Source organism: Falco naumanni, chromosome 12 (assembly GCF_017639655.2).
Source record: "Falco naumanni isolate bFalNau1 chromosome 12, bFalNau1.pat, whole genome shotgun sequence".
NCBI classification, from domain to species: domain Eukaryota; kingdom Metazoa; phylum Chordata; class Aves; order Falconiformes; family Falconidae; genus Falco; species Falco naumanni.
In genome coordinates, this window is record NC_054065.1 from 8658244 (window position 1) to 8683170 (window position 24927).

At 41.1% G+C, this 24927-nt stretch overlaps 1 protein-coding gene across 2 annotated transcripts in view; it reads left to right on the top strand.

Annotated features, from left to right (window-relative positions):
* MACROD2 (mono-ADP ribosylhydrolase 2) overlaps window positions 1–24927 on the top strand; it is an 893250-nt gene that overhangs the window by 795109 nt on the left and 73214 nt on the right. For both annotated transcript variants that reach the window (XM_040612354.1, XM_040612355.1), the window contains exons 9-10: window positions 7746–7827; window positions 22601–22642. In XM_040612354.1, coding sequence (XP_040468288.1) covers window positions 7746–7827; window positions 22601–22642 — 124 coding nt within the window. The remainder of the gene's footprint in view (window positions 1–7745; window positions 7828–22600; window positions 22643–24927) is intronic.

Consider the following 24927-nt stretch of genomic DNA (forward strand, 5'->3'; position numbering starts at 1 on the left):
ATGTGGACTAATAACTGCTGGTTATTTTATAGTCTGTCTGTGTTTTGTATTGTCACTGCAGGACTATCATGTCTTATTTGTCATGTAATCATGCAATGTACGAGCAACTGGGACGCATACAATTTTGTTGCTGGCCATTTGTAAATTCTTCCAAAAATGTTATTATAATTTCCTATTTTAGATCCAGATTACTGCTTTAGGACAGCCACTGTGCTTGTTTGGGAGGTGCTTTGTTCATACAAAAAAAAAAAAAGTAACAACTCGGCACGAAGATTCACCAGGTTCAAAAGGGAAAGCTCTACCTGTCCTTGAATAAAATGCTGTATTAAAGAGGTACTGAAGGCACAGAGTGAATCTCCTCACAGAGAATATGTAACCTTTAAAAAACAACCAATGTATTCGGGAAAAGGAGTTATCATTACTGATTCTCACAATACATGACTACATTGAAAGGATATGCCAGAGGAAAACTGGAGGTGTGCAGTGAAGCTTGTGAACTCTACTTGTGACCATTGATGGGAATTTTTTTTGTCTGTAGCATCTTTGCCTGAAGAAAGAACAGGAGGAAAAATCCCAGGGTCCTGGTCTAGTTCTGCTACTGTTGTTCTCTGTGACCTTGGGCACATCAAATCTCCACCTGAAGGCAGAGATCTATCAGAACTATCACAAAACTGTAATGCTTACTTGTGTTTGAGATCTGTGGGTAAAAGTGCTTCTCCACTGGAAAGTATTATGGTTTTTAATGTGTTTCAGTATTGTGAAGATAGGCTTGTGCCATAGTGATAACTACAGTGGTGTGTCTGGTACCCGTGTGATACAGGGAGTAATTTGCCTTCATCTGTTGAATATGAGCAGAGCTGTCGGGATGGGCACAATAGACAGGGAGAGACATTCTGCCTGTATTTTAAATTTATCTTGAGTTTCGTAGGTAAGTGTGTTGCTACTGTAATTTGTTTTAGAGGCAGGGATTGCTACAAAGCCTTATGTACCGTTCTTTTGGGGTGTTGTTTGTATTAATATTCCAAACTTGTAATAACTTTATGAGGTTTTTTTGTTGTTTTGTTGGGTTTTTTTTAAATTGCCTTTGGACTTTTAATTATCTGTCACCCCAAGCAAAGTATGCTTTCTGTCATGAAGTAGGATATTAAAGCACTAATAATAACTTTGTTTCTGTTTTTAACTTCAGTAAAACAACCATAGAAAACATTCCACTCTACTTCTGATAAGCGTAAATAATTTATAATTCATGTGTTTTGTATTATTTTTACTTTCAATGACTGCCAAAGTAATAGGATGGTTTAAGTAAGAGTTGCTTCTTCACAGCTAGTCCTCAACGGGTATTTGCTCTTGATGTGATATCATAACGCTCCATTAATGCCATTACTGGCAGGAGGTTTACAGTAATGTGGATTTTTATTTAGGTTTTTGCTTTGGGTCCAAAGAATCTCAAAACTCAAACCCATGAAAATCAAAGAGCTTTGTCCTGAGAGAGTACATCTTTCTCTCTCCACCAGCATTGCCTCTTTGCCTGAAGCCGGGCTTATTTGGGTGGCTGCGAGTTCAAGTAAATGTTGGGGGTGTTTTGGCTCAGGTCTGCAGTGGATTTGAAGCTAGGCCAGGTGTAAAGATCTTAAGGCTACGTGAATTGCTTTGCGAACATCATCACACAGTTCGTTGATTGTCAAATTCACCATATCGCCAGTCTGACACCTCTGCCCCACTTAAATCTTGTTATGAGGATGGAAGCGGCACCGAAGCTTTGTATTTGCCATAAATACTTGACTAAAGTTCTTTTGGAGAGTAATTCTGCAATTATAGACCATGATGTCATGCTGAAAGGAGCAGACAGTCAGCTAGGCTCTATGCTTTAATGGGTTCTGTGAAATTAGTAATAATACCAGGAGGGTGAATTTTAATTTATGGTGCTACAAAATGAGTAGGTTTTATAGGGCCTGAAGCATTCACCTTTGGAAGGCGTGTGTGAAAACTTCTGGCCTCGACCGCTGCTCCTTTCCAAGTGGGATGCAGTCCTCTCTGCTCTTTCTTTCTGATTGGGCAGATTGCTATCTGGACAGATGTGCTTGGTGTTGAGGAAAGGCAGTGCCTCTGGCAAAGTGGATCACAGCTGCTGCCAGGGATATGGCAGATGCCTGTGTTATTTTACAAAGCTGGTATTTCCATCTGTTAGTTGGTTGCAATAGGATTATCAGAGGATCAGGTTGGGCAAAGGGTAGGCTGAAGGGGAGACTGTCAGCATCAAGAGCATCACTTAGAGTACTTTAAGGGGGCAGAAACAGATGTCGGTGTCTTTGAAGTGTACCTCTGCATGCAGTCAGTTCCATGTGTCAGCTTGGTCCTGGGCAGGGAGGAACTCTGTGAGAAAACCAGAAAAGAAAGAGATGGGAGAAGGGGTTCCCTGAAGATAAGTCAGAGAGATGTAGACTTCAGAACAGCAAACTGAGCCCTTGCCACAGAAATAGAAGAAATTTTACACAGTGTGCAGGGACCAGCTAGGACACTTGTAACTTGATGCTGTGGTGCATTAAAGATCTCTTCCTCCTTATTCTGTGCCTCCCACAACTCAGATTTTAATTCCACGAGAGCCTGCCTTGGAAACCTGACTTAGGTGGCTTTGTTCCCACTGGTCCCTACAAGGGAAGTCTTGTCAGGGAATAAAAGCCAACAGGCATGCCCGAGCAGCTGTGGTCCGAGCACAGGGAAAATGTGGGATTGCAGCACTATTGAAGGTTCGGGGCTTCTTCCTTACAGACATTGTAGTCAACGGGTCTTAATGGGTACAGGCAGCTCTGAACAGTGACTGTTAAGGGTATGTTTGAGAAAGTGTCTGAGGATTTTGTGTAATGAAATTTGAATATCAGAACTTTAATTCTTAAGAAGGCAAATGTTATTTCTGGTCCTATGGAGTACAGGTGCCGATCTGACCACGCTGAAGTCAATAAAAGCCTCTGTTTGGCTTCACTGGGTTTTGAATTCAGTCCAAAGAATGATAAACTAGAAATGTTACAGCAAGCTTCTGGAGTTCACCATCACCTTACAATAGGTCTGGTGGGATCAGCCAAGGGCATTTCATAAAAGGGATTTGCTACACGCACAAAAAGCAGGACGCTGCTTCATTCTTTTTGTGGTTTGCTACCATTAATTTGATTTGGGATTGTGAAACATTTCTTACAAGTCAACATTGTTTTTCTATTGTGTATTTTCTGGCACGATTTAAATTATGATGAAACTTATTGTCACATATAATAAAAAGCAGTCAGTGCCTGCTGGGTAAATGTCTTGGTATGGGGATATGCATAAAATACATTGGAGTGCTGAAATGCAGTTGGGTTTATTTTCGTTGCGAGCTGTTGTTTTGTTAGGATGCAAGGTGGCAATGACACGGAAACTCTGATTAGATAGTCTAGAATGTCTTTTGATCATTTTTCTGCTTCAAAACTGTGCCTGATATATACATCTTGGCACCTGGGTATATATACAGCTATATGTATGACAACATTTGGCATATCCTGGGGATTGTGCCTGGCAATACCTCTTTGTAGTGATGTGTAAGTGCATGACTAAGTATAAGTGTTCCCTAAACAGATAGGGGAATTAAGTCAGAGGAATCAGGAAAACCTGCCAGAGGCCACAGTAGAAGAGAAGAGATAAAACCAGAGATATTTTGGATCCTAAACTATGTATAGGTACAGCTGTAGAGTATAAACTCCTATGTCAGTGGCTGCACACACCGATGTGCATGTAAGCAGGGTAGTGTCCTCCCGCATGCTGCAGTAGAGGGAAGGGTCCTTTAGGGAACTTGGTGTGTACTTTTGCTTTGCTAGCAAAGGCAGGGCTTCTTTTCTTCTCTAAGAATCCATTAAAAAAAAAAAAAAAGAGTGGAAAGTTGCCAGAAAGCATCAGCAGACTCTTGGTTTATTGTAGCCTTGGATGTGGCGAGGCTTGCAGTCATCTCTTCAAGCAGTGTGTGCCCACCTTGCTCTGTTTGCCTTCTGTGGGCAGAGCTGTCTCTAGTCGGTGGTGTCTGCGTGGCGGTGGAGCTCAGCTGCCGCAGAGGGGTGCAGCTTCCAGCTCTGCCGTGTGGTTGGTGAGACCCTTGGCAGCTTTTCATCGTTCCCATGCTGCGGTGATGGTGCAGTCCCTGAACACCTGCCTGCTTCATTAGTGGTCTATGAGTGAGCTAACCCAGGGTGCATTAACCTACCCATAAACTTAAAACTCACTAGATGCAAAATGCTCTCACATTCACTGCAGAAAAAGCAAATAAACAAATCAAACGTCATTGAACAAAAAACAGGAGGGAATTTTTTTGCTAGCTTCTTTGTATTAAGATCAGTGCTGCTGCCATTAAGACCAACAGGGCTTTTATACCCAGCGGAGGGGTTTTCAGTTCATGAGGTTTGGCTGTATCCTTGGAAAATCCTGGCATTAATGACTGACTCTGGGTCCATTCCACTGAAAAACAGCTTGAGCCCTGTGAGCCATGAAGAGCCCTAGAAGTTTACTGATCCTTATCAGGTGCAGCTAACAAAACCAAAGGGAAGGTGTCCTCAAAATTAAAGGGAGCCTGGCAAGGAGAGCAGGACCCAAGAGATAAATGTAATAAATATATATTTTTTAAAAAAATATATACTCACAGCCTTGAGCTGTGAAGCTGCTTAATAAGTGAACAGCTCACGCAATTTAACTCCCTTCTTCCTGTGTTGCAGTGCTCTTAATTTTGGGGTTCTTTGATCCACCTATTCATAGCTGTGAAGCGAGCAGAATTTAATCAGGTTCTGACAGGGGATGGTTGATTTTAATACCGGCCTCCAAAAAAGATCTGTCAATCAGGGATGAGCTTTAACTTGCAGCTCCTTTAAACTTCTTCTGCAGTTGAGTGGTGCTTGGTCAGCTGTGGAGGAGCTGTGCACCTACAAAAGGTGCTGGGGGCTGCCTGGGCGTGCTCTGGGCAGTCCCTGGGGGTCAGTCCCTGCCCTCTGTAAAGGGGCAGCATAAAAAGACTAATCGAGTTGGCATTTCCTAGCCACATGAGAGGAGAGATTTCCTCTTTGAATAAGGAGCAGCTTTCATAAGTGTGCATCCCAAAAGGCCTGCTGAGCTTTTGTGAGCCAGCAGGCAAGGCAGGTCTGTAGTCACTTGGATTAAACCTTTCCTTATTGTAGCTGGAATGGGAACAGTGAGGACAGGGGTTACTTTCTGTACCTAATTTCAAGTTATTTTAGCTGGGGATGTTAGATAAAATAGTCAATGACTGGCAGGATGATAGAATATGGTTTAATTTCAGATTTACTATCTGCCAACACATGCCATTCAATCAGATAAACACAGGATTTCAGCTGTCATCACAATATCTTATGCATACTTAAAAATAGAGCACTTTTTCTCACACGAAGAAGAAATTGAACAGGTTTATATATAGGATGTATACAGTCAGGAGGCTAGAAATTTTGAAATAGTCTGCCGTTACTAGAGAGATTCCCTATCTTTAAATTACGGAATTATATTAGAAGTAGTAGAAATTCTCAGGATTGCGGAAGTTTTATCATTTTCAACTGCACAGAATAAATAAAAGTAAAGGGAACACCTCAAGAAGTTGAACTATGTAAAATGAAGAGAAAGTCTGTAGTATTTACAGCAGAGAATATGAGACTATATAGAGACTAAGACAACTCAGAGATTCTCTGCGTAGGAATATCATTCCTCCTTTGGTTTATAAATTTCCATCCTTGCTCTTTTGTCTGTCCTGATTCACGTGTTGGGCTTATCACTGTAATACTTGAATATCTGCTCTGCTCAGGAGGCAGAGATAGAAGATGACAATCTAGCCTCACCTATCCTAAATCGATTTTCACACTAAGTATAATTTAAACATTCACTGTCTAAAGCTTCCTTCCTGAAAACACACAACTTTACTTAGGTGGGAATTCTCATGTAGGTAAAACGTGGCACCTCTTGCCACCAGTGCTTTACGTTACAAATTTGTGAGTACACGGATGAGTATGGCTTTTTGTCTTGAGCATTTCACCAGTAATTGGGTTATTGTATTCTTTGTGAAGAGTAGCTGATGACACAGTCCAGCATATTTTTAAGGTTTAGCCTGGTTTGTTTACGAGGGATGCACAGAACAGCTTGTTTCTGTGAATGTCATATGAGCAGACAGCAACAGGCAGTTCTCTTGCTTATATAAATCTGCCAATATGCTTCCATGGGAGGCAGCGTCCACCCAAGTTCTGCCCTGCTGGTTTCTCTCCTGCTTACAAGCCTCTTTCTTCCTTAACGCCCACATAACCTCTACCTTCAGTCTAGTATTTCCTACCTATTTTGCTTTTTCAGGTTTTGTAGTCAGCTTTGATTCAGAGATGTCCTTGTTAGCAACTCCTAGCATTTTCCAGCGTAACCGATTATTGCCTGCTCCCATTCCTTTCTGTATTCTACCAGGCTGCTTCAAAATGAGCTCTAAAATGATGTCCTGAGCTGAGCTGCTCAGCATAATGGTATCTTTGAAGCCTAGACTTGTACTTTGCTTCGAAGAGCAGCTGTAGCAAAAGGACAGCATTTTCTACTGAAAATAAGGGAAAGAAGGCATTTTTTTTGAGAGCATTCCTTCCGCCAGTTTCCCTGAGGGGGGGGCTGGTGCTTTTTCTAGCATGTGCAAAGGCACTCTTGAGGAGCTCTGCTACGACAGATCAACAGATCGGCTGATTGCCCATGGAGACACGAGGACAGTATAATGCCAGCCAAGATGCTGAATTTCCTGTCGCTTGGTCTTCAACCCTTTCTGGTTAAGCTCTCATGCACTACAGAGACAAATTTGATTACTGGGTTGCAGATCCCTCAGCTCAGCCATGGGAGGGTCTTTTTGACTTCCACAGCTCCCTCCTGGAGCCGGGGTTTGGCTGCAGGGGCAATTTGTGCTGTGCTATTCAAGCAGATAAAACAAAGAAATAGCAAGGCTAGAGTGAAGTCCAGTATGGGTGTTTTTCAGTCTTAAAGGCTTTGGAATTCTGTTTGTTTCTTATTTTGTTTGGCTTTTTTTTTGGCCTCGTTTAGAAAAGCTTTTCACATTCAATGATCTCCCAAACAATTTATTTGAAATCGTTGGTGGGTGGCGCATACATTATGGGCTGTGGTTTCATTGATATGCTCAGCCTTGCTAAGTAGATGGCATATTAAATGTTTTATTTACCCCATGTGCTACCTGTCATCTAATCAGCTTTTGTTTTTGCTGCATTCTGCTGGCATTATAGCAAGAATAAGTGGTTTCATGTAAATTAAAACCACATGAAACCTTTTAAAGCTATTTTAAAATACTAAATGGTTTTGCAAATAGGTTTGTCGGACAAGGAGTGGAAAAAGAGCTCTTTGCTTACCCATTTACTCTTTTATATGCTTATTAGAAGCTCCCCATGTGACTCTTTCATCAAACATTGCATCCCAGTACTCATCTAGAATGCCAAAAGTCATTTATACTGTGCTCAAGAGTGGTTTGCATAAACAGGAGGCAGTTAACAAAGAATACAGTTGTGAGCTGTGATTGCAAATGTTATTTTTAAAATTACAACACAGATGCACAATAAAGTCAAAACATGCATCCTGGTGATGTTTTCTTGCTTGCCTGGAGCATAAAAGTGTGTTGGCTTGGAAGTTTCTTTGGTTTTATTAACTATTATTTCCAATGTTTATGATTGGGATCATTTCACTGTGGATAATTTTGTTTCTTACAGGTGGATCGTATCATCTTCTGCGTCTTTTTGGAGGTTGACTACAAAATATTCAAGAAGAAAATGGGCGAGTTTTTCCCTCTAGGTAGGTATAGTAATCAAGTGCCATCTGATTTTTAAAAATGATGCAGCAAAAAGACAACAGTTGGTGTCCTTTCTTCTTTCCCTGCTGAAGCTAAACATTAAAATGTGAACTTTCTTTAAAGATCAGCTGCACATACAGGCTCTGATCCTGGACAAATGCATACATTTAAAATTTGTGAACTGGCAAAACTATTTGTGATACTGCTTTTGGAAAATCAAGGCCTGCTTTTGTATGCTCAGTACAGTAGTTTCTTCATTCTCTGCTGTATCTGTATCTCCTCCTGAAACCCGGTGCATGGCGTTGGCTCTCTTGACTCAGAAGAAAATGATTTGTACTAATGTATATAGCTTCTAGTGTATATTGCTTTTCCATGCACTTTGTACGTGCTTTGCTCTTTCAATAATGATGCTGGTAGGGTTTCTCTGGGTCTGAAAAGATACCTCAGGGGTTAGAGCCCAACTGTGTCTGAACAAGAACTTTAAACCTGAGCTGTCCCTCTGCAAGAATGAATGGGAGAAAGATGGCTCTCGCCGGAGCACTTGGGAAATGTTAGCCATTCATCTCACATTTCACACAGGAGGTTACTTTCTAGAATTTAAGAAAACCTGGTGGATAGTAAATTTGTTAATCCCCCTCCCCCTCCCCCATATGCCTGTAATTTATTTTTATCATACATCATTAGAAATCTGTGTTCAGTATTTTTATCAACCCTAACCTTCTCCCGTTTTATTTTGTTTTCTATGGCATCAGTCCTACTATATGTGACAAGATCCAGATTTTAGTATTTTGTTTTATCACCCACTTCAGAAGTGGCAGTCACTTAAATACTCCCCACGCTGTCTGTCTGGTGGAAAGGGCCTTTGAGTAATAGGAAGCAGAGCTTTGGTGTGTTGTGAATATCTGCTAATTCTACAGGACCGTGTTGTCACAGTAGCCAAAGTGTTTTTTTCCTTTTGCTTTGGCTGGTAGTATGGAAAGTGTGATGTTTCTGTCTCATCTCACTAGAACAAAGCTTTTTGTAGACGGCTTTGTAATCTCCAGTTTGCAGTGATTGGCAGCTGAAACTTAAAGACCTATTGAATTATTCAGGTAGCATAGAGTGGTGTCTAACTGCTTAATAATATTTTTGTCTGGAGCACATAGAACATGCACTGCAAAGACTGCATGTCTAAACCATTCATTGTGTGATTTTTATTATTTTTTTTTTGGCAGTGTACCCCAACACTGAGAATAAAGTGGCAGTACCCTGCCTACTGTCGCTGACTTTGTCCCTGCCCTTCAGATTAAGGGGGACTACACTACAGTGTCAATTTGTCAACAGATTAGAGTAGTAAGACTCACCTTCATTGTTAAGGTCTTTGAAATTTTTCTATTGAATTTGAAATCGGAATTTGAAATGGAAGTAATTGGATTTCAGCCTGGTATTGTTATAAATGCAAACCCCACTTGGGTTTGAAAGCCTGAGAGGCAAGAAGATGCTTCAGAGCTGAAGCACAGCAAGCCCAAAGGGGAAAAGAGAGGAAGGTGGGGATATTTGTTTCCTTGAGGGTGGGGGGTGGGGTGTTCAAAACCTGAGTTTGTTTAAAAAAACTCTGTCTACAGAGAGCCTGTATGGTTGGGTGTCATGTTATATAAAGACTTATCATTGCATTACACCACATTATGTTGTACCACAGTTTTAAAAGTATGTTTATTCTGATGTGTGGAAAGTTTTTACAGGTTTTTTGTTTTCTCAGACTAAAACTGGGAATTTCATACGTGACCACAGAGAGGTGGCTGTGGTGGGGACCCTCTAAGGCACAGCAAATCCAGTGTTTTGCTGGTATGTGACTATGCAAAATGTTCATCCTGTACTTATGCAGACAGCTGTCCAGAGAAAATGTTTTAGTTCTCAGCAGCCACAATTTGGTATAGATTACTAAGAGATCTTAGGACCCATTTTCATAGGCTCCCCACTGCAGTTTCTCATAAATAATGATTCTGAATACCAGTTTTGATACGCCTTAATAATGCTAGTTTTCAGAAAGACCTGAGCACCTACTAGCTAGTGAGCTGGAGCTTTAAAAGGAACAAGTTTAACATCTAAAATTTTATCCCTGACTCAGTGAAGGTTTGCCTGTGGTTAGGTCAGTAGCGAGTGATTTGGGAGATCTGATTTTAATGTCTTCTATCACCACGGACATTTGGTATGTCCTTATAAGAGTCAGATCATCAACTTGCGAGGAAACAGGGAAAACCAGGAAAGATACATGCTACCCAAATGACTCTCCATTAGTGTCCCTGGAGAAATGATCAGTATTGGGTCTCTCTGCTGGAGGAGTGCCCTAACAATTAATATACAGTCTCAGGCTTTCTTTGCCATCTTGAATTGACACTTTTCTGCAGGGTACCACCGCTTCAACAGGTGTCAGTTGAAGTCAGCCCCATCCTAAATTGCCTATAGCCTTTTGGTGAGAACATCAGCTGATGGTCTGGATGGTGATCACCAGATGACCGTCACGTCTGCTGGTTTTACCTTTTTTCTGGTCTCCTGTGAATTGCCATCTGCATTTACTGCAGTAGACTCTGACAAGTTATCAGCAGGCTCTCCAACTGCAGAGATATTCCATCTCTCTACAGCACTGGTTTCTTGCACAGAGGACCTAGTCAATGTGTCTCTGTGTCAAGGAAGTAGCAACTGTCTCTACCTTTGGCAATAAATGCCCAACATTTAGACTGTGGAAGGAATTGCCAAAACTGGTGAGTTTGTTTTGGTTTTAAGAGAATCTATTAATGTGCTGAAATGAAAGTCTTCAAGGATAGACTTACCCTAAATTTATATTGATAGGACACTATCCGAACACTCACAGGAGAAATAACACTGAGATACTGCTTTAAGCTTTGCGAAAGAACATCAAGACATTTTTAAAGTCTGTCTCACATTCAGAAACATTATGAAATATATCTACTTTAATAGATGTGGGCAAAAACGCTTAGAAAGAAGAATATATTCATGGAGTTATATACATAAATAGTTATTACTTTAAACCTGGTGCATTAATAAATCCAAAAAGACATCCGAGTGCTTGAGCTAGTCAAGTGATAATGAAATGAAGCTAGAGTTACACCTCAGTGCATTAGAGTAAGTGGAATATAGATACAGGGAAATTGTTCCATTACTTGAACATATCATTAGGCCTATTTTGCAAGTGGAATGCCAAAGAAATTAGTCGAGTAATAGTACTGATATTAAGACAACTGCCAAGAGCCTTGTCATTTGCAAACTTTAAACATATAGGGGGAAGAGGCAGACTTCTAAGTAATTTCATATCTTAGGAGTGTAGCAGAGCTGTTCAGTAAGAGACCTGTTGTCACAGTATTGCTGATTTAATCTCGGTAATTGGTCGCCTGTGCAGAACCCAAGCCCAAGCCAGCATGCTCTGAGGGGGAGCGTCACTTCATTTTTAACTCAGACTTAGGATCTCATGCTAGTGGCTGTCCAGAAAAGCACTGGTTTAGAAAGTAAAGGGCCCTGGTCCGCACAGAATTTTCTGTTGAACTGCTGGAGTTTTGATGAGAAGGTTTTGTATTTCCTGGTAGAAGAAGAGGGTGGAAGACTATTTCAGTAGACCAACCAACCTTCTGTGCTTAAGATGGATCATTGTTTTAACATAGTAACAAACTGATGTGGTTTTTTTTCTTTTTACCAATTGAGTCCTATCTCCTAGTGGAATGAGGTAGCCCGGTGATTTGCCCTTCAGCTGCGTTGGGAAATTCTCACTGCTTAATCTGAGAGAATGTCTTGCTACATATCTTGCAGGCAAATAAAATATCCTTGCCTGCAGTTCTGTCTCAGATGTGTAGTTCTTCCATCGCTGGATTGATTGCTACTAGTATTATGAGGGAGTTTTCCGGTAAAGGAACTGATACTTGTACCATTTTTTCTCTTGGAATGCATTGTTTCTTCTAACAGAATTCTAATGGAGTCTAGATATTAAGCATCACTTTTATTGCTAAATATATATATTTATAAGACTGACCAGGAAATGGTAATAAAGCAGTCCACATCGAAAAGCCAGATTTACCAACATTTACCTTGCAGTGATAAGTACTTCTAGGATGCTATTCATAGGACCAAAATTAAGCGTATTTGTAAATAGTTGCTAGCTGGAGGCAAAAATACCTTTCTTTTTTTTTTCTTCTCCTGTATACTGTGTATACCTAGCCACTTAATATATCAGATAGATAATCTTGTAAGGACCTTTAGCAAATGCTTATTTTTCATGGTGGCTTGTATATTATGAAAGGTTTATCTAAAATTGTAATGCTTAAAGTATTTCTAAATCTGCCACCTGTCAGTGGATTGGAGAGGGGAATATATTTTTCTGAAAATGTTCTTTAGACAAAAATAATGCTATAAAGGGTACGTACTGTGAAGCTGCACCGTTCAAGGTTATATTACATTCTTACTACTTTAAGTAGAGTAACAAAATTACTTCACTAAAGCATTGCTAAAATTGTTAGAGAGAGGACAGGTTTGCACTTCTATTAGACCAGTTGATAGATGGAAGATGCAAGCTTTTAGACTCTGTGTCCTTTCAGAGCTAATGAAAGGATGCTGAGCCCAAGAGCTTATTCATTTTTTCTGAGCCATATCAGTTGGCGTTAGGAAAAAGAGAGAGAAATTGCTTCGTCTTGAAAAAAACTTTCTCTTCCTTCTATTCCAGGTTATGACATCTAATGCATTTTCTGCTTTTTTACTGGTTGACGAAAACACTGTGTCTCTGTCCCCGCCACCCAAAGCATATGGATAAGAGCTACTGTCCAATGTTAATCCTTCTGTTACTTCAGGAGGACGCATAGCATCCTAGTTGTGCATAAATGTGCAAATATATTACAATTGCAGAGGAAATTCATTGTTAAGAGATCTACCAGGCTTGGAATCAAATTTGAAACTGTCTAAATGGCTGAATGAAAAGCTTTGTATTAAAAAGACAGATCCCTGCACTAATACGTGAGTGAACTCTTAAGCAGAGATTGTAATTTCTGTACTGGTATTGAGAAGCATCACACTCTCCACGTAATATGGCAGACTTCACTGGGGCTGAAGTGATCCTCTGTGTGAGCAAAAGAATCATAAGTTAGCCCTTAGTAAGTAATCCTGTATCAAGTGGGTAATTTGTTTGATAAATTTAGCCTCTCTATTTGCATTTGCAGTGTTCATGAGCCGATTCGTTTCCTTAATTCATCACCTGAATGTATTCCACAAAATATTTTTCATGGGTTTTATTTTACTATGTGGATAGGTGCCAAGTGGTTTACTGGAAGTACCCGGCATCCTTTATCCGAGATTTCACCCGGGTAGTGATTTGCCTTGTAAGTCATGAGGCTTTGGTTTTCCTGACTGGTTCAGGCAGGCATGCAAAGGCCACTGGGGCTTAAAGCCCCCCTGGAAACTGATGTTAGGAAGTAAGATTTGGGGGAGTTTGAAATCCCTTTGGCTTCCTCCTCCAGACCAATGAGGGCCATCCTGAAGGTTTGGGTTGCAGCTACTTTTTCTGTCTCAGATTTTTCAGGTTGTCATGTTCACAGCTGACAACTGCCTGTGTTTTCACAGGTTTAAACTAGAGGCAGTCAGACCATGTCCCTCTCTTCACTGCTTTCTCTCACAAAGCCTTCGAGGCACTGTAGATGGGCTGGGTCCTTACTGGTGACGCAGAGCCTGAATTTGTGTCCAGACAGCTGGTACATGAACACATCTGTGTCTGGGCAGAAGCTGGGACAGAGCCGGAGTGACCAGCCACAGTGTTAGCAGGTTGGGACGTGGTGTCGCAGTCTTTGGCCTCTGGCCTGGTTGTGAGCAGGACCACCTGCAATCCAGGCCTGTTTGCTGGTAGAAGCGAAACGAGTCTCGCTTCCCTGATGCCATAGTTCTGATGGAGCTGCAGTCCCTGCTGTTGTGTTGGGACACTCAGGGGACTCTGGTTTCTCTGGCTTGTGAAACTGACTTGTCACCTGGAGATCCTGCTTGGCTTTTCAGATAGTGAATGTGCAATGAGATTGGGCGTGACCATGCATCCCTTTCCTTTCCAGGCCTATGTATCAAGCCATCGAGTGCGTATCAGGGTACCACACAGTATTTATGCGTTCGCAGCCATCTGGCCTGCTCTGGACTCCATGCCAGCATTTAATGTTCTCCACAGACTTCCAGTCTGGAGGGGAGTCTTGTGTTCAGGCAGAGACGAGTAAGGATTTTTCTGTGGGTGGAAGGCAGCAGTGGGTTTGGAGCAGCAGTGGCACACTGACAATTTCACATGGGTGCAAAATGCTCTCTGCATCCCTTTGGGCTGTCTTTATATTGGAGGATGTCATCCTTAGATGGCTTCTGCAAGACCCCTTGCTGAAGGACTTATTTCAAAACAGTTGGGGAGAAGCACATCCCTGCTGTTTCCCATGATGGTTCCTTGTCCCTCAGCAGTGGAGGCTTCAAAGGAAGCACTACCCATATGGAGGAGCTGGAGGAGCCTGTGAACCAGAATAGGATTTGTTGGCTGTTCTCTCTCTCAGCACTTACAGATCCTGATAAAGTACACTCCGATGTAAATAGGATGCTGTGAAAATTGTTCTCCGTCCAAAAGTTTAATATAGCCATAATGCTTAAAATATCTGTCCATTTCAAAGTGTCTGAAACAACTTACCTCATAAAATCTCAACATAATTAAAGCTAAAGGTGTTCGTATAACTCTGAAACAAATTTTTTCTATGGCTTTTGGTTTTCATTTGCTGTGGCAATGACTGTGGCAGTCCTACCACTCATTGGGGTTGTCTGTCTTAGCCCCTTTTGCCAGTGCCTCAATGTAGTGCAGGAGGATGAACAAGCAGCAGCTCAGGAGTGGTGCTTGGGAGGCAGAGTATGTAATTGATGGCTCAAATACTGTTTTCACCGTCTTAAGAGATATGCAGACTAAGAGAGGGTTCCTAGCACCTTCTGGCATGGCAGTGGGCTTCCGGTACCTAATAAAAAGTTAATGGGCAGTTTTCTGCTTCAGTTTGAATCAAAATAAAACTTCCTGGTATGATCCCTTCTGACTGACTGCTGACAGAGCATTGCTCTGCACCTTGACTATGTGTTGCAAGTATAGTCACCTCGAAATTTGGGCTTGGATCCTCTTAGTTGTACGTGATTTGGCCAAGGTTTGTGATGCTGTCCTCTGTGGGGTCTGGAAAATTGCCTCCTCATCCCTGATAGTAGCAAAGGCACTGCTTGGAGCAGGGTGTGGGCAGACGATGGGACCATAACCTATTAAAGCACTGCTGTCGAGAGCTTTTGCTTCACTAAGTGGAGCCTCCTCCTTTTTGCTCCAGCAGCATCTTGTAGACATTTTCTTTCTCTCCTCTTGTGAGCCTTAAGACGGAGCCTAGGGTCCATCCAGAAGTCAGGGGAATGGCTGTTTCTATGTATTTGCCCATGCACTCCAAATCCCTGAGCTGTCCAGCTCCTGGGAGACACACCTACATAAGGACTGTGTTGAAACAGTGAAGTGGCAGGCAATGAGGATGCCCTTGAAGGCACAGAGGTTGTGCAGATGCAAGGACCAGGCTGCTGACTGTGTTAGCAGCGTGGGAGAGCACAGGGAAGATGAGGAGTACGATAATTAGAAGGTGAATATAGAGCAATTATTTACCATCCCTTGTAATGCAAGAAGTGCAAGGTGTCCCCAGAAATGATGAGTCAGGATGAAAACAAGCAAAAGGAAGTAGTTTTTCACCCAGCACTTATCTAGGGTCTAAGAATGCTTGCTATGAGGTGCTGCAGAGTCTGTAGGTCTTAAATACAGTTAAAAGGAGGATTAGCTCAACCAGCAGAGGACTGGTCCAACAGTGGCTATTAATCATGATGGTCTATATGTAACCTTAGGCTCAGGGAGAGACTGGTAGTAGGAGGGAAATGTATTGCTGTTTTGTTCTGTACTCAGTCCTTCACACACGGACGCCTGGCACCAGAAGGTGAACAAGCAGAAGCTTTTTCTGTATAATATCTTATGGGAATACATCTTTGATCGGGGATCTTTTCTTCCTGCTGTGTTGCATATCGTGGCATCCCATGTAAAGCATTACAAATGTATGTTATGTCATGCTCAAAAATATCCTGTCCTCTCTGGTCACTGACACTGAGTCACTTCATGTGCTCAAGTGCTTCTAATTGCAAAGGACACAGTTAAATTTGGGGTTGTCTCATTTGATTGCCTCTACCTTAGGTTACTGATGAGATTTGGGTAGAAGCTTGTATTTAGAAATGTGTCACCACATGCAAAACATACCATTTTTCTGTGTGACTACTACATTAGCATACGTGTGGGTGAGAAATCCACTTTAGCACTTGTGTAAACAAAACTCAGTTGTTTTCAGTATTTTAAGGCAGGGAGGAAATAAGGAAATTTTGCAATAAGTTCTTTTTTAAAAGCTGATGTATATTTTCCCAAGGAGTGCCTCATTCCTTTTGTGTGAGATAGAAGCATCAGGGAAATACAAATCCAGATCTGATCCTGGCTGCGAGCACCATTTCCTGCACAGGAACAATGTTGTCCAATTCACTCACAGTGGGAACAGCAGCTACTGCATAGCCTTTATATGCAGCTGAGGCTCATATGGATATGTGTGTATTTTACAGCAGATCAAGTGATACGGTACATAAAAGAAACCATCTATGTGATGACAAAAAAAAAAAACTCACCAATGCCTAACTTCTTAAGAGGTTGGTACTAAGGATTTCTATTTGATATGGCTTCAAAAGCTACAAACACATTTTACATTCAGTGAGACTCCGGTGTTGTGGGACTGGTGTAACTAAGCAACACAGGAAGAAAAACTGCACTGGTGCTGCAGTAAGGCCAGGATGTACAGAGTCTATTGGTGGAAGTTTCTGTATAATCAGACTAAGAATTTTGATTACACTCGCTTAGTATCAGGTGGAGGTTTATATAGTATCTGTTGCTCTGTATGCAGGCTTGCACGATTAAAGGATACAAATGTTCAGAACTAAAAGACATCCTACTTTTTCTTCCAAAGTAGAACAACATGCTTTTTTTGTTAAGGATCCTCTTGTTTTATCTTTTTCTTTTTTTTCTTCTTCTTAGGAGCACTGAGGATGAGGGAAAGCTTTATGGAGAGTATAATTTTTTATAAGATGTATGAAGAGTCGGGCCTGGGTTGATCTCATCTGGCAGAGATTTCTAAATCTGGTTTTTCTCAAAGAAAACATTCCCTTTTTCTGTGCTATTGGTCAGTCTGTTGTATTGTCCCAGTAGAAAATTGAATTGGAGGGATCAAAACAACCAAAAAAGCTTATGAACCCCTAGGGTATTGCAAGCCTTATATGTACGTTTGGGCATCACCAAACCCTAGGGTGTTCTCGTGTGGTTTACTGCGCTGCAGAAACATTGACTCTTTTAAGTTGAGGTGGACATAGAGCCTGTACGCTATTGTGAAGCTCCTGTTAGGTAGCAGCAGTGGTTGTAAGCAATCAAAAAGAAGTGATTTTTCAATCACTAAAGATTGAAAATAGACATGAGACACATGATTATAAAGCTCCCAAAGGATATTAAGATGATCGTGTAGACAGGTGGTTGGAGCTCTGGAACAAAGTTTTTTAAAGACAAGTGTGGTAGAGGGAAATACGGAGAGTGAGAACCCGCTTGGTCTTTTCAGCTGCTGGAAACCTGGTATTATCACAGTTTAGACAGCTCGCATCAGGGGGGTACCCTGGCCCACACTGCTGCCCGCTCCAAGATTGGACACAGGAAGCTTTTCCTTTGAGCAAGCAGAGGCTGCCCCAAACTGGGATCCATTTTCCTCAGTGTTGCGAGACTGCTCTCCCACTCCCCCCTGTTATTCTAGTGGAAGCTGTACAGGCAGGTCACAGAATACCTGCTAGGCAAATGCTGGACGGCAGGAACTTTTTCAGCTGGACACCTATTTTTGTATAGCAAATAAGCTTAACAGGATAGCTGCAACTCTCAGTGCTGGAAGGTTTTCTGTCTTTTGGTTTTGGCTTTTTTTGAGGCATCAACAGCATGATCACTAATTTGTCACTTCAAGTTGCTGTACAGCTCTGCCCGTATTGTTGCTCTGCCTGCCAGTGCCTGCACATGCAGGCTGCGGAGGGGGCTTGGTCGGGTCCACGGTGCCCTCCCAGCACCTCCCCAGGTTGTGTTCTGTACGTGGAGCTGCACTTGCAAGAAGGAGCAGGCTGAGACACGTGGGTTGGCTGGAAATAGGCAAACGTCTGGAAAGTGGGAAACAGCAGAAAGTGCTGAGAAAAGGACCAAATCCTGAAGGGCAAGACAAGGCAGCTGAAGAGGTTAGAAGGCGGCAGGGAGGAGGTAGCAGCCTGCAGTGCTGTTGGGGGAGTGCCGGCAGCCTGGGGTGCAGGCCCTGAATGCAGATGAAACAGCAGCCTCCTGCAGTGTGGAGCTGGCTCTCATGTAAGAGCTCTTCAATGCACGCACAGTTAAAAATAAAAGGTGTTTGTACAGCGTTGACTCTCTGCGTGCTAACATGAAGAAGAATGCAAATAGAAGCGTGAGCAACAAGGAGGAGGCGGTTTAATGGCTTTGGGGATTAGCAGCGGTATTTAGAGCCTTTCACCTCTGTGTTCCTAACATAAATCTTAACACAGATTGATGGTTTTAGCCATCTGGCTTGTGTTTGCTTGTATGCAATGAGTACCGAGACAGAGAAAGAACCTGACCAGCAAGGCAAAAGAGGGGGGGAGGGGGGGGGGAAAAAAAAGTATACAACAGAAGAAGGCGTCCTCTTCTCCAGTGTCAGTAAGAGCAGGTATGGTGCGATTATTCTGTTTCACAGAGCTCAGCAGGTAATAAGGGAGAGGGGAATGAAAGAGCAACAGGCATCACTTGGTACATGACTCCACCAGGGAGCCTGTGACTTGTACAAATGTGTATGCTCTGAGCAGCTTACTCCCAAGTGCAAAGCGCTGTGATCTTTGGAGGTATAGTTACCTCAGATAGCATGAAAGTTAGAGGGCAGGTTTCAATCATAGGTTGACTTTCAACTGTAAATTATTTTATACTTGACTGGAAACTGTTTTCCCATACATCTAATACCTTGATTTTATATACTGTAGACCAGCTTACAAGCTGGAAAATTTTGTGCGCTCAGCCATATGACATATTTTGGATTAGAAGGCTTCCTCGTATCCTAAACCTTCTAAATACTGATGTGAGTTTTCCTGGGAGTAGACTGACCCTTGCAGGGTGCCACTGTCAGTTTCCTCTCACTCCAGACCGCAAGGTCTGTCATTCCTTTTCCAGCGAGGTCATCTTGGTAGAGCTTCCCAAAATCCAGGGTTTTAGTGGAGAGGCCATGTGAAAGGTTGCTGTTGTTCTTCTCTGGCCAAAAATGTAACCCAGAGTGGGCACACATATGCACACGCTGTAGCATGTTTTCCTACTCAGTTATTTTTCAACAGCTCTTGAGAAAGGATGAGAGTTACAAAGAACCTCGCCTCTGGTCTTTCAAATGGGGAGTTTGGGAAAGAAATATTGACAACATGTCTTTAAGGAAATGTTTACTAGTGTCTAAAACTGACTCTTGGGTTCTTCTGTGGTTTTACTCAATTTTAATTTGGGATTGACTGTGGTGCGTATTTCAAACCAAAGCAAACCTACCTCTAGAAGGCTTCCTCTAGATGGATTAAAAAAATGTATAGGGAACAAAAAAAAAAAAAAAAAAAAAAAAAACACAAAAAAAACCCCCACCAAAACCTAGGTATTACAAACCTAATTTATAGCAATCTTGGTATTGGTTTTGCTTTGTATTAGGCATGTAGAACATCAGTTAAAAGTATTTTTACTTGCTTTTACTTCTTTAGAACCAGTATCCAAGAAACCACCTGTAATATCATTCTTTTGGAGGGAAAGTGAATGAATTTTCAATATAGATTTCTAAACCACTATTTTTAATCTTGAATATTTGAGTTTGGCATAGAGTTCTGTCAGCTAAACATGATGTTTAGCACTTCAGCCAGCCACACCAAGCTTAGTGAGAGAGACAGCTTTATATTTGACAGGGAAGCATTTCTACCAGATGCATTAATAGTGTGAGAGTAAGAATTATAGGCACATGTAGTGACTAGGGAGTGCTGTGTGCCAAAGTGAAACTCAGATTCAGATCTAGATTGGGGTAGAATTCTCAAAGGCACTGCAATGACCTAGAGATCATGTCACCAAGTGGTTGGGAGCCCAACTCCCATTTTCAGAAATTACGTAAGGACTTTACTGCCTTTCAGCAAGACTTAGGTTCCTTTTCCGAGAAAAAACAGCCGTTAATTCACAATTAGTTCACAAAAGCAGTCTTTGCCTCTTCATAATTATATTGCATAATGACTTTACTACTTTTTAATAACATCAGATTTCTTGTCTGTGGCCATTATCACCAGCTTAGAAGCTATTCTGTTGCTTTGGGAATTTTGTATTTGAAGTCACTTACAGAACTATAATTAAGAACTTCCGCAGAAGACCAGGTGATATATGTATGTTAAGATATTATATTCTGCTGATTTAGTGTCAAGTCTTAGATTAATTTGAAATTTTATCATGCTGCTTCCATTATAAACGCTTCCATGGAAAGAACATGTTATTGGAAACTGAATAATTAATAATTTCTATGTTAAACCAAATGTTTTCTGAGTGGTCTGTTGAAAAATGTCAGGTATCCAAGTTGAAAATCCTGGCTCTGTTAAAGTCAGTGGCAGATTTCCCATCGGCTTTAACAGGATTTTTCATTTTCTTACCTCAAAAATTACTTGTCAAAGCTCCTCAAAGTTTTTTGTGTACAAATTTATATTTGTATGGTTGGGGTCCATGTGCCTTTTTGATCCACAAAACAATTGTTTGCAGAATAAAGAGAAAGGAAGTAAAAGGTGCGGTGACTTTTTTTCAGTCCTGATCCTTCGGGCAGGGCTAAAGCATACTCAAGAGAAACGTAACCTGCTGTTGTTCAGTCACTTCTGAAAGTCCTGCCCTCCAGAGCATGTCTGACTGAGATGGAAGGGGAAGAAAGATGGATACAGATCCATCTGCTGTAGATTCAAAGCACACAAGGAAACTCTCACGTTCATGATATTAATGCTTACAGCATTACAGAAAAAAATTCCCAGTGGAGGCCTTTATTATTAACCAATTGTTTTGTTCTAATACTGCTGAAAATGAAGTTTCAGGCTCCAAATCTTGATTAAAGCAGAGCTGAATCCTCATAGCATGTGTCACAGAACTTGGATCTCAGGAGAGTTTATAGTGTAAAGATCTGACCTTGTAAATTAGGGCCTAAATACTACTGTTAGTGTCCGTTGCCATTGATCATGACAGCACAAAAACTCCTTTAGGGTCAAATGGTGGTCATAATAGACACATATGCTAGTTTGAAAGATGTTAAGCTTTAGGCAGAAATTGTAGGCTTGCTAGAAAATCTGCAGGTGCCCAAACCCATTTAAAAGGGTATGAATGGAGTCTATGTGAATTGGGAGCAGCATAGCTGACACAAACTTCTGGGGTCAATGAGCTCTTCATTAGATGATTAAGGCTCTGGAACATTGGATTACCTTGATGTTAACTAAGTGTCCTGGTTTCAGCTGGAATAGAGTTAATTTTCTTCTTAGTAGCTGGTGCAGTGCTGTGTTTTGGATTTGAAGTGAGAACAATGTTGATAGCACACTGATGGTTTTAGTTTTTTCTGGGTGATGTTTACATGAAGTCAAGGACTTTTTGGTTTCTTGGGCCCTGCCAGCGAGAGAGCTGGAGGGGCACGGGAAATTGGGAGGGGACACGGCCAGGACAGCTGATCTGAACTAGCCAAAGGGATATTCCATACCATGGGACGTCATGCTGAGTATATAAACTGGGGGAAGAAGAAGGAAGGGGGGACATTTGGCATTATGGCATTTGTCTTCCTGAGTAACTGTTAAGCGTGATGGAGCCCTGCTGTCCTGGGGATGGCCAAACACCTGCCTGCCGATGGAAAGTAGTGAATGAATTCTTGCTTTGCTTTGCTTTGCTTGCATGTGTGGCTTTTGCTTTACCTATTAAATTGTTCTTATCTCAGCCCCTGAGTTTTACATTCCTTTCTGATTCTCCTCCCCACCCCTCTGGGTGAGGGGTGAGCGAGCTGCTGCGTGAGGCTTGATTGCTGGCTGGGGTTAAACCACGACACTAAGACTAATATTTTTTTTTTCCCCTCATCAAAACAACTTCTGGTAATAAATTCCTTTGTTTCTGAACTGCAACTTTTTACAAAAGGAACCTGCTTTCTTTATATATCATCTTAATAATTACAAGTGTAATTACAAGTGTTCAATTCTTGGTTAGCCCAAGTCTGGGCTTAAACCAAGGTCCTGTCTGGCAAATTTATAGTAACTTCTTTATGTGGTATGATTTCTGGATAACTGGTTCTCCTCTTAACATAGCCAGTTGTTCCTGGGAGACAAAGTAAACTGGAACTTGGCAAGTAAACCAAAAACTCTGCTAGAGAAGAGAATGCAATTTCATTTCATAAAAGTGATGATTTGCAGAATACTGTAGATTACACAGAATTTTATTCCCTGTCTTTATCCCCTGTATCTGGTAGTAACAGTCTAGTACCAAAACTTTCTTGTCCCATCCTCCTCCAGATCTCACTGCAAAACTTTAAATTTGCGAAGCCAATTTGAAATGTGGAATAATTCATTTTAGATTTTTCCTGGTATTCTTAATCATTTTCTTTCAATTTTTGTTGACAGATGATGCTAATGAAGAGGGGACTGAGCTGAGTGAAGAGACAGGTGAATAAATAATATTTTATTCTAAAATATATCACTTCTCCAAAGCATGAACCAAACTGAACGAATTCTTGAAAGTAATTGCCTTGGTTGTGAAAAGCAGTGCCAATTAGTTATTGCCAATGTTACAATAGCCATCTCTGGTTTTCAACATAACATAGGGTAAACCATCCCTGATCACAGGTAGTGCACAGTAAGAATGGCTGAGACTACCCATTTAATGTCATCATCTGATATGAGCCTCTGGGTGATACTCGGTTGCCTTTTATTAATAAGTAATTTGAACATGAATGGGAAATAATTAAAATTCTGCAGGCTCTTTGTAAAAAGGTGTGAATACAGCAATTCTTGAGTCATTTGCAATTCTGATTAGTGGCCATGATTTGTTTGCAATGAAAATGATAGCAAAACTCTCCTGCGACCCCTTAAATACATTGAACTCGATTGGAAAATATTTCAGAGGAGTTTTTTCCTGTTCCTCCTAGTTTGCTGTTTAAAACAAGTGTTAGTGGTTGTGGCTAGACTTGAAATGGAAATGATGGATAGGTATAAAGCAAAGAAAGGCCCAAGGAACAAGAGAGGACAGAGGATTAGGTATCTCCCACGAGGACAGAAGCTTCCAGTCAGAAGACTCCTGCTAGTTTTCTATAGAGCGCTTCATCGACTTAATTGCCTTGATCAGGCTTTTTGTAACAGGCTTCCACCATGCTGACCTTCACCTGGAGGTTCCCGGTGGACATCTGTTCCACGAGAGACTTCTATGCAGTGAATATGCAGCTAGCTCCCCCTGCTCTTCTTCTCTGCCTCTCCTGAAGCAGCTAGTACCCATCCGTGACAGTGCACCAGGCATGTGCTCTGTGACCCTGATCCCATCATAGCCCAGTGACTGTGCCGGAAGCTCCAGATCTCTTCATGAAAAAAATGCAGGATCAGAAAGGAGAGCCCCATAGAGAAATGCAGAGCTATACCAGCCACTGAACAGAGGTAAATCCTTTTGAAGCAGTATGTTGGCTGCTTAAATTGGCAAGATTGTCCTAAAGACAAATGGCTTATGATGATTTATGCAACTAGTTAATTAGCTTAGAAATTAGAAATAGTTGAAGAATGGTGTATATGCATAGATGTGAAAACATGGATATACACAGATAGATACATGTTACACTGATGGATTAGCACATTCTTTTATGGCTGTTCTGGCTTGTTGATTTCATTACATATAATTATAATTACATTTTGGTGTCAAGATTACTGGATAGGAACTTTTAGGAATTTTAATATAATTAGTGTGATTGATACAGTTATACATACATAAAAGTAGAAAAATAAAGACTGTTATTATACAACAAACATTTGCCAAAGATTATCCTCCAGCTGAATTTGCAGAATTCATCTAACATTAACAATTTCAATTTTTACAGTTATCATGGCATGTATACTTTTATAAGCCCAATTATTTTGCATTTTGTCTTCTTGCTTTTATGCAGATTATGCAAATTACTTTTTTAAAAGCATTTTAAACTACAATTAAAAGGAAGTATATTTCCACTTAATAGCTGGTCTCTTCTTTCTTGCCCTGTATCTTTCATAGATTCATTAATTTAGGTGAAGCTACGTAGTTGCTCTGGGAATTTATCACTGAATTAAGTCATTTGAGGAAGGTCTTTTCCTACCTGTCTGTTTCATTGTGCATATGAGATAGATGAGATCATAGCTTCCCTCACAGGTTTGCATGTAGGATGCTGTGAGCTTCTACAGTACATACTTGGTCATTTCTTTATTGCTTGGAGAAATTTTGGGAATCAGTGCGTTGACTGTCAGCAATGAATACCTACATGGATAAAGAGAAGTATGTTTTGTACATCTGCTCCAGTAGTAGGGCAAATATATGACAGTTATTCCCTTTTGACCTGTTTGTGTATGGTCGTCTTAATGATTGCAGGATGAATTTACAGGAAACTATAAATACACACATAACTTCTGCATTAAGGGGAGTTTCCATATTTATACTCAGATTTTTGTCAGTTTGAAAGAGATCTGCTTTTTACTGTTCTAAGGGAAAAATAGAGTAGCAACTTCTAGTAACCACTTCAAAATATTAATTGAATAATCATTCTTCATTCCACTTGACTTCATGGGTCATGACTCCAGCAGATGGAGTCAGCAGTTGGCACCCATATCGATGACCCTGTTTTTTTGAGCTGTCCATATCCAATCTGGTTTGGGGTTATTTCTTCAATTCCTGCATTTAAGGGGGGAAAAAAAAAAAAAAAGAAAAAAGACATGTTGGA